Below are 9,014 nucleotides of genomic sequence, written 5' to 3' on the forward strand. Positions count from 1 at the left end.
TTCAACAAAACAAACATTACATTGTTATCCAGTATCACAACTTGCATTCCATATTTGCCATAACTAGACAATACAAAAGAGGCCAGTTTTAGCGACATCTTGCAGATTTTTGATAAAAGAATGTTTCTATTTATCTCTATAGGCTACCCAGCCCAGCCAATGGAACAAAGAGCTCTTCAGCAAATACCTCCTCAGCTTTTGCAGCATGGACAACAGCAGCAGCAGCAGCAGCAGCAGCAGCCACCCACACCTCAACAGACACAGTCTCAGCAGCAACAGATGATGATGATGCTCATGATGCAGCAAGACCCTAAATCTGTCAGGCTTCCTGTTTCCCAAGGTGTCCATCAACCTAGAGGCCCTCTGAATGTAGACTCACAAAGAATGTCGATGCAGCAGGGGGGCAACATGTCGGTGATGGTTAATCTTCAAGGTCCTGGTTCAGTGCCTCAATCTCCTGACAAGCAAAGGATCCCAATGCCAAACAACCAGCCTCTTGTGAACAGTGCACGAAAGATGGTTTACCCAGATAATGCACAGAATCCAACCAGCTCTCCACTGGGAGAAGTTTCATCAGTGCCCTCTGTTTCAGAAGGAAATGGGCCTGAAGTCCCTTTAGCATCTGGGCCTCAAAATAATATAGCACCCCACTTAGTAGTTTCACAAAACCAGTTAATGATGGCAGGGCCAAAACCTGGACCTTCTCCAATGTCAGCTCCTCAAGGTACAAGCCCTCAGCAGCAGTCTAATTCTCTTACTGGCCCTCACCCGCATCATTTTCAGAATGTTCCTACCACATCACAAACATCGAGACCCAAAACTCCAAACAGGGCAAGTCCGAGACCATACTATCCACAGACTCCCAATAACCGTCCACCAAGCACAGAGCCATCAGAAATAAGTTTGTCTCCAGAGAGGCTCAATGCTTCTATTGCAGGCCTCTTTCCTCCTCAGATTAATATTCCTTTGCCTCCCAGGCCCCATCTTAATAGAGGATTTGATCAGCAGGGTCTTAATCCAACCACTTTGAAGGCTATTGGGCAAGCACCCTCAAATCTTGCAATGAATAGCCAATCAAGTTTTGTTTCACCACAAGCACATAAGTTGGACTCCATGGCTATTAATTCAGGAAAGCAAACCAATGCTTGTGGGGCAAAGCGAGCCAGTCCAAGTAACAGCAGAAGGTCCAGTCCTGGATCCAGTAGGAAAACAACACCAAGCCCTGGGAGGCAGAACTCAAAAGCAACCAAGTTAGGTTTGACATCTCAGCAGAATCCAGGGCTCATGCAAAACATAGATTTACAAAGAAGTATGATGGTCGGTCCAGCCTCTTTGCAAATGCCTACGCCTGGAAGTTTTCAGAATAATGGTATGATAGCTGCCCAGAATCCTGCAATCCCTGTATCAGTCATGAGTGGTATTCCTGAGGATAATAAAGATGGCTTTAGCGCCCCCCAAGAGAGTGTGTGCCAGAATATGCAGGTTGCCCCAGTGAACAAAGATCAGCGCAACATTGAGCTGAAAGGCGTTCCCAGCCAAGAAATTAAAATACTGGTCCATGAAGAGCAACAGAAGAGGGAGGTCCCTCCTATAGAATCCAACAAGCTTCCCAGTCTGGAAGAAAACAAGAATCTTATCTCTCCAGCTATGCGGGAGGCACCAACATCCTTAAGTCAACTTCTTGACAATTCTGGGGCTCCTAATGTTACCATTAAACCTCCTGGTCTCCCTAGCCTTGAAGTGCCTCCACCAGTGACTTATGCAGATGAATTCAAAAAGATTGCTGCCATTCCTCCTCCCCAACAGGAGCCTCCTTCTAGTAAAGACTCTGTCTGTTCCCTAAGTTTACCTGCAAATTCTGAAGCCTGTTCAACTCAAGTGCAACAAGATCTGGGTGACATAAATTCAAGTGTTTCCCAGAATATTTCTCCAGTAATACAGAGGCCTGTTAGCTCTGCTTCTATTTCTACATCACTCCCACCCAATCAGATAACAGTATTTGTAACTTCCAACCCTATTACATCATCATCTAACACGCCTGCATCATTGCCCTCTCATCTACAGTCTACATTAATGCCTGCTGTCGTCACCATGCCTAGTGTTGGCAATAAAGTTATTGCTTCTGAAGGACAAACAACAGTTCAGTCCAATGCTCGGCCTCAGTTCATTACGCCAGTTTTTATAAATTCATCCTCAATAATTCAGGTTATGAAAGGATCCCAGCCAAGTACAATTCCTGCAACCCCAATGACTTCTAATTCTAATTTAATACCACAGTCTGTTGCAGTTGTTGGCCCTTTGCATTTGTCCCAGAATATAAAATTCTCATCAGGGCCTGCTCCTCCTTGCTCGTCTTCTAATACTCCTATCTCAAGTATACCAACAAGTCGGCCAGTGGTTATTAATTCATTGCCATCTCCTATTCAGCTTCCTTCTCCCTCATTAATGGCTCCTTCAAGCACTTCTCCGCATCCTTCCATTCAGCAAGTCAAAGATTTCAACCCAGAGGAGTTAAGTTCTCAGACGTCAACATCTGATTCAAATGCTGAAGCAACCTCACAGCCTGGAGCTGTGGTCTCTCCATCTGGTGATCAGAGCCCTGGATCTTCCGTCAACAGACGAAGTCCAGTTTCATCTACAAAGGGAAAAGGGAAGGTGGACAGAATTGGTCAGTTTTTGCTGACCAAAGCATGCAAGAAAGTCACAGACTCAGTTGACAAAGGGGATGATCAATACGGTGTGGAAGGAGAAGTGGAAGGTCAAGGACAAGACATTTCAATCATCAACAGTCTGGAAATGGAACAGTTACCAGTAGAACTAGAAGACAATATGGTGGCCTCTCCGGGTCCCACTCTTTTGAAACAAAGCACTTCCGGAACTGGCCATTTAAGTGCTAGTACTACTGCCACTGTTTCTGCCTCTGTATCTCTAAGCTTACCAGGTAGCACTCCTTCCACTAACGTTCTTTCAGTTGTAACCACTCCAGTGATCTCTGACATCCTAACCACAATTCCAAGCACTAATGGTAACACCTGCAGTTTACCTGCGGAGCAGGTTGGGATTGGACCAGAAGATGAAAAAACAGAAGACCATCATGAATCGCCACAGAATAAGGGTATGTACTCATAAACATATTGGGCTGTTATTCCATTCACTGCCGCCAAGAATCCAATTCTGCAAATATGAATTAAGGATGGGTCATGGTGACAAGGAGGGAGTTGTGTGTGGGCATGTGTGTGTGTGTGTGTTGAGGCCTAGAACAGTAGAACTGGAACAACTAGAAGAAGGAATCTCTTACAATAAGCTTTGTTTCTAAAGTTAATGTAACAATACAATATTTAAACCTTGCTTTAAAAAGCATTTTAGTAAAAGTATTGCAAATCCCTCTGATCAAAGATTGAGCGTTAGTAATGATAGCAGTGCAATAACATTTGAATAACGTATTGAACAACACTATTCAAATGATGAATTCTGTTCTAGAGTGTAATCTGAGAGCCTTCCAAATTTATTGCTTCTGCAGCATAGTGGAAAGATCTTTATATAATGCCTCTGACTCCTCTGGTTTCTCACTTGTCTCAGGTTCATTTGTCCTCTGTAACAAGTAAAATAATGTGATGTGTATTTGAAAATACATACCTCTGATGAACAAAGTAACATATGAAGAAAGCTAATCCAAATGTTCCATAGATACTGGGGATATTGGAAATGTCTGCTTTTATACTAAATTTTGTAAATAAACCGAACAATATAATAATGGATCAAAGTGAAATCAGTGCATAGAATTGGCATTCCATAGCATCCATGTTTATACAATAGTTTTTCCCCCATTGCTTAAACAAGATACTAAGAAGGCCTTAAATGCTTTGACGGGGGGGATTTTGTTTTATTGTTTTCAGATACTTTTGTCTCCTTGACTTATTGGGCTATCAATGATATACCTTTAGTTTTCTGCTTAGCATAGGGTTTTCCACTTTGGGGACATTCATATCTTGCAGTGTGATACAGAACAGTCTGTATTTTCCAGATATTTGTATTCCTTGTTTGTATTTCTTAAGACTGAAAAGTGCATTGGTAGCTTCTTATCTATCTTGTTTCAGCCTCTTTATCCCAGACTCCAATTGCAACACCAGAAAGTAGTGTTCAAAGAACAGGTATGTTTTCCCTTAGACTAAATAGCATATATGTTTATAGGGAAATATATGTGCGCATAAAACTCTTCCCTGTATTTTATGTTACCTGCAAGATGGAGTTTTAATTTATATTGAAAGAAATACTGTATGTAGTCACAGTATTACACTGAAGAGTTCAAAAATAATGTATCACATGGATACTGTTTTGACACTGGTCAGAGCAAAGGGAGTGTACTGCAATAGTTTGCAGCTGTATTAGTTTTGGATTGTTTATGCACAAATTATTTTAAAATGAGCAATAAATTTAGGAGTTATGGGGATGAGATTAGAAGCAGTTTATCACAAGGTAAAGAAAAACCTGAATTAAGTTGGTTATGTCTGCTGTTTGGGGTGAGGAGCGATAGGCATTCTGTTTTTCAGAGGATGATCTGGGGAACACTATCTGATCTCATCTCAAGTGATCAAGCTCCATAATAAAACTGGCAGCATCTAGCAATATGGACATTGCAGTTATACTCCAAATTCAAAGCTAAATGTAACAGTGATAAAACATTACAAGTTGAAAGCATGCTTTCTTTTCTTTAAAAGTAGGTAAATGTATTCTAGTGAACCGTCAGCTTAACACACATTTAACTAGTGCACATTCAGCTTTAAGTGTGGGGCAAAAATAAAAAATAAAAACATCAGGAAGGGGGTGGGGTTTCAGGAAAAATGACTTTGGCAGTCCCAACTCCCCTTGAACCCAATGGGTTTTGACTATACTATACATTATTTTGGCTTTAGGTATGATCCCTGGAACGTAACCCCTGCATAAGTTGCAGGCTTACTGTACTACACTTTGATTAAAAGTTGACAGGGTTGACTTCATCTGATCTCTGCTTAGTTTATAGCACTTACTTAGACAGGGAATGGGAGTTGGTAGGGGCAGAAGTGTTGTAAAGATGATCTGGTGAATTGTGCATATCAGGCCCATTAAAGTCTGAAGTGACCTCCATTTCCTTAGATCAAGAATTATGTGATACATGATGAGGCTACTAATATCTACTTAGATTTTTCATGATGAAATATTGCTAGTATTATACCTATCACTTATTCTCAGAGTAGCAGTTAGATTTCTTAATGATACCCATTTTCTTTTCTTTTCTATATGCTTCAGCAGTAGAGTAACCCCTCCATTTATCTGTTTCAGAACTGGAAGCAAATTCTGCAATTATTTCTGGCCTGGTTACGTAAGTAATTCACTATGGAATGATAGTAAAGGAGAAGTAATTTCTGTTCTTGGTTTATGTAGAAATGTGTATTACATAACTTTAAAGTGTTCTGTAATTTCTTTCTCCTTGGCCTTGTAGAAATCTGTCTAACACAGAGGAAAAGTGCAAACTGGTGGCTGATTCCTGCAAAGACTTGCATGTGAACCTAATTTAGCATCCTGCATTTATTTCAATTAGTGACATAGGTTAGGGCTCCTATGAAAGCAATAATGTTTCTTCCCAGGGTGTGCTAATTGTATCCAACGTTAGTCCTACGCAGAGCAGATCCATTCATGTTAATAAGCATGCCTTTCTTAGGTTCATTAATTTCAGTAGGTCTACGAGTAAAATTTAGCTAGATAGAACCCATTCTGTTAAATAGCCTAACACTCATAATTATACCTTTCAGTCAAATGTACTGAACTATACAGTCTTCCCCTAGACTGGAACAAACCATCTAGGACTAAGGGCTGAACGTTCCCCCTTTGGTTCTTTTCTCAAAAGACCAAAATACATCTTGCCTGGCTTTTCTGTGGCTTTTCTGTGGCAAGGGTATTTTGCTTCCAAATAATGATACTTGTCATCCCTTCATTTTAAAGAGGAATGTAATTTCTGGACACCAGTCCTAGCACTGTGTTCCATATGTTCAAATGACCGGACCTATGTTTTTATTTATAAAAGTAGCTCTGTTCTTGGTTCCTTGTATTGTCACCTACTAATATTTCTCGAAGCATACAAAGCAAGAAACTTTAGTGCTGATGTTGCAAGGCTATCTTCCTGTTTTTCTTGTAGCATGAATTGTATGTAAATACGCAGCTCTTGTATCATTTTTATCAGAAATGAGCCGAAGGAGAGCTGCGAAAAGGCTAAAACTCCGAGCAGAAGAAATTCAAGGACGGAGGAATCTTCAGCAGTGCAGGAGACTGTAGAGAATGGGCAGCGCAAGAGATCCTCCAGACCAGCATCGGCATCCAGCACTGCAAAAGGTAAGATGCTCAGTTTTTTCACCCAGTATGTTCCCTTTGGCTTAGAGTTAATTTAATGAGGTGTCAAAATTATAGAACTAGGAATGAAAAGGAAACAATTTTATTGCATCCAGTTTTATTGTTTTTTTTACCTTCTCTTTTCCATTCTGAAGGTCTTCTAAAATATTATATGCAGTGCCCATTAACACAGCAAATAGCTTGAAAAGTCACTTTGCAAATCTTAAATAGATGGAATATTTAAGGATTAGAAGATATTTTCACTCTAAAATATGAAAGGCAGAAGACAAAACCTTGCCTCTCTCTGCAAAATTTGTTTTGCAGATGAATGAATTTACTTATACTGTTCATGCTTGTCTGTAGACATCAGTATACATGAAAGCAAACTGTGCTGTTGCATCAGGTGTTCCTCAGCCTGGTGCCCTCCAGACAGGGCCGGTCCACCTGTGAGGCAAGGTGTAAGACCATTTTATGAGAACTTAGCAGACTGACTGGACAAACCTTAAAACAGAAAATATTAGTATGGTTAATACAGCATGATCCCCTTCTCCCTCTAGTTTATTTTTTATTTGTTTAATTAATAATCTTCCAAACTGCTTTCACCCCCCAACAGAAACAAATGCAAGTGTTATGCAGTCAAAAAGAAGAAAATCCAAATGAAGTACTGAGTGGATATTCAAGGCTTGTAAATGTGTGAATTTTTTTACCGATAGCAGTTCTGAGCTGTGATTTCTCACTATATATAAAAACAAACAAAAAAACAAAAACTAAACAAAAACTCTAAAATTCTGTACAGTAATTAATTTTACTATGATCCTGTTCCCAGTAAATGCAAAGTTTCTTTTTTCTGAAGACTAAATGATGAGTTGGGGGGAATCAGGTTATTTGTTAAATTCTCTGGTTTTATAAAGTCTATACATAGCACACTAGATTTAGCGTGTTGTAAAGAATCTGAGGAGATAATTGTAAATTTTTATCTACGTTTTCACTTTTCATAGGAGAAACTAGAGTACAGGGTTGTCATGGTTTTTTTAGATATAAAAATGATGTATTGTGCTGTTGGTCAAGTACTGTATGTGAATAGCAGTTAAAAGGGTTATATATGGCCCAATCTTGGAAATGTAAATAGTTTTATTATATAGTAGGCTTGATGTATTTGTTGTAGAAAAGGACCAGTGGAAAAAAATGAGAGAGTTTGTGAAATGTGGATTACCTAGTGCTCTAAATAAATGTCATCGATCTATAATTTGTATTGTATGTTATTTAACACCAGCATCCTTTTACATTGGGTGTGGGTTACTGGGGAGTTCAGGGACAACATCAGTAAGAGAAGTGCTTTCTAGTTCTGCAACCTCAATAACTTGTTAAGCCATGTTTTTTAAAAATATAAAGCAGCCGAACTCCTTGGTATCATAGGGCAGATCTATTCAAATCTCTCGTCCTTCACTGTCTTTGTTACTCCTTCCTTTACTTGGTTCACTTCCAATCAGGCTTGTGATGTGTGGAACCAAGGATATAGGTCTAGAGCAATGTTTCCCAAACTTGGGTCTCCAGTTGTTTTTGGACTACCCATCATCCCTAGCTAGCAAGACCAGTGGTCTTCAGAGTAATACTGTACACATGACCATTTTCTGTTGGTTGTTGAGTGTTGGAACCCTAGCTCAGCTATATCCTGTGTTTTGAGAGTGGAGGCTGCTTCTCAGGAATGCTTTCTTTCTGGGAACATTTAAAGCAGTGGTAACCAATGTGGAACTCTCCACATGTTGTTGGACTATAACACCCATCATTCTCAGCCAGCATTGCCAGTAGTCAGAAATGATGGGAGTTGTAGTGCAACAAAGTCTAGAGGGCATCGCATTAGCTCACCATGCCTTAAAAGTACACTTTAGGACTATGTGCCTCTGCTCCTCTCACTGATCTTCCTGTCCTCATGCATGTAACAAAATTAAACTCTCGCAGTAGATGTGTTATGCTTTACTCCTTTACTCTATACAAATAATATCTTCTGCAAGAGTTGGAAACAGAATTGTAGATTATCACGGTCACATTAATTTTGCCTGTCTCTTGTCCCAGTTGGGTCAAACCCCATTTTGCTGGGTTTTGTAGTGCTTCAAGCAATTCCTAGGGGAAACTGAAATAAATTCCCTGAAGTAGAACTAGCATTTTTGAAATGTATATGTGTACTACTCAGGTGTGTGGTTGTTGTGAACATCTACTGAGCAATAGATCATTGCAAGTTAAAAAGTCTCTCTTCCCCACCCAAAGCATTCTTAAAACCGTGAATAGAAGTGTCTTGAAAAAGGAAAAAGGAAAATCTTAGCATATATCTGCTAATATTTTCATGCTTGGCACATGGTAAAGTACTCTTTGTTCCATGGCAAGGCAGCTCACAACACATGGGAAAAGATAGCAAAGCAGCAGAGGCCCATATGTAAATGGAAGGAGCATGGAGGCAATGTGGAAGTAGAATGGTGGGCAAGGACTTGGCCATGTAAATGTGCAGACAAAGCTTTAGCTCAGGTTCCATTATTTTTAGATCCGTAGCCCACCCATTCAGAAAGGTTCGTTTCATTTTGATCTCTATTTGGTTGGCATGTGAAATCCTGCGCAAATTAACCAGTATGTATCTATTTTCTCTTCCTGGGTCTCAA

At 39.9% G+C, this 9,014-nt stretch overlaps 1 protein-coding gene across 6 annotated transcripts in view; it reads left to right on the forward strand.

The window, feature by feature from the left end:
- NCOA6 (nuclear receptor coactivator 6) overlaps nucleotides 1-7,609 on the forward strand; it is a 38,427-nt gene extending 30,818 nt beyond the window's left edge. For all 6 annotated transcript variants that reach the window (XM_081009174.1, XM_081009170.1, XM_081009172.1 and 3 more), the window contains 5 exons: nucleotides 143-3,115; nucleotides 4,098-4,151; nucleotides 5,320-5,359; nucleotides 6,218-6,366; nucleotides 6,977-7,609. In XM_081009174.1, coding sequence (XP_080865300.1) covers nucleotides 143-3,115; nucleotides 4,098-4,151; nucleotides 5,320-5,359; nucleotides 6,218-6,366; nucleotides 6,977-7,023 — 3,263 coding nt within the window. In that variant the 3' untranslated portion in view covers nucleotides 7,024-7,609. The remainder of the gene's footprint in view (nucleotides 1-142; nucleotides 3,116-4,097; nucleotides 4,152-5,319; nucleotides 5,360-6,217; nucleotides 6,367-6,976) is intronic.
- The last annotated feature ends 1,405 nt before the right edge of the window (nucleotides 7,610-9,014 follow it).

This window comes from Podarcis pityusensis, assembly GCF_964106645.2.
Source record: "Podarcis pityusensis genome assembly, chromosome: 6".
In the NCBI taxonomy this organism is placed as follows: Eukaryota; Metazoa; Chordata; class Lepidosauria; order Squamata; family Lacertidae; genus Podarcis; species Podarcis pityusensis.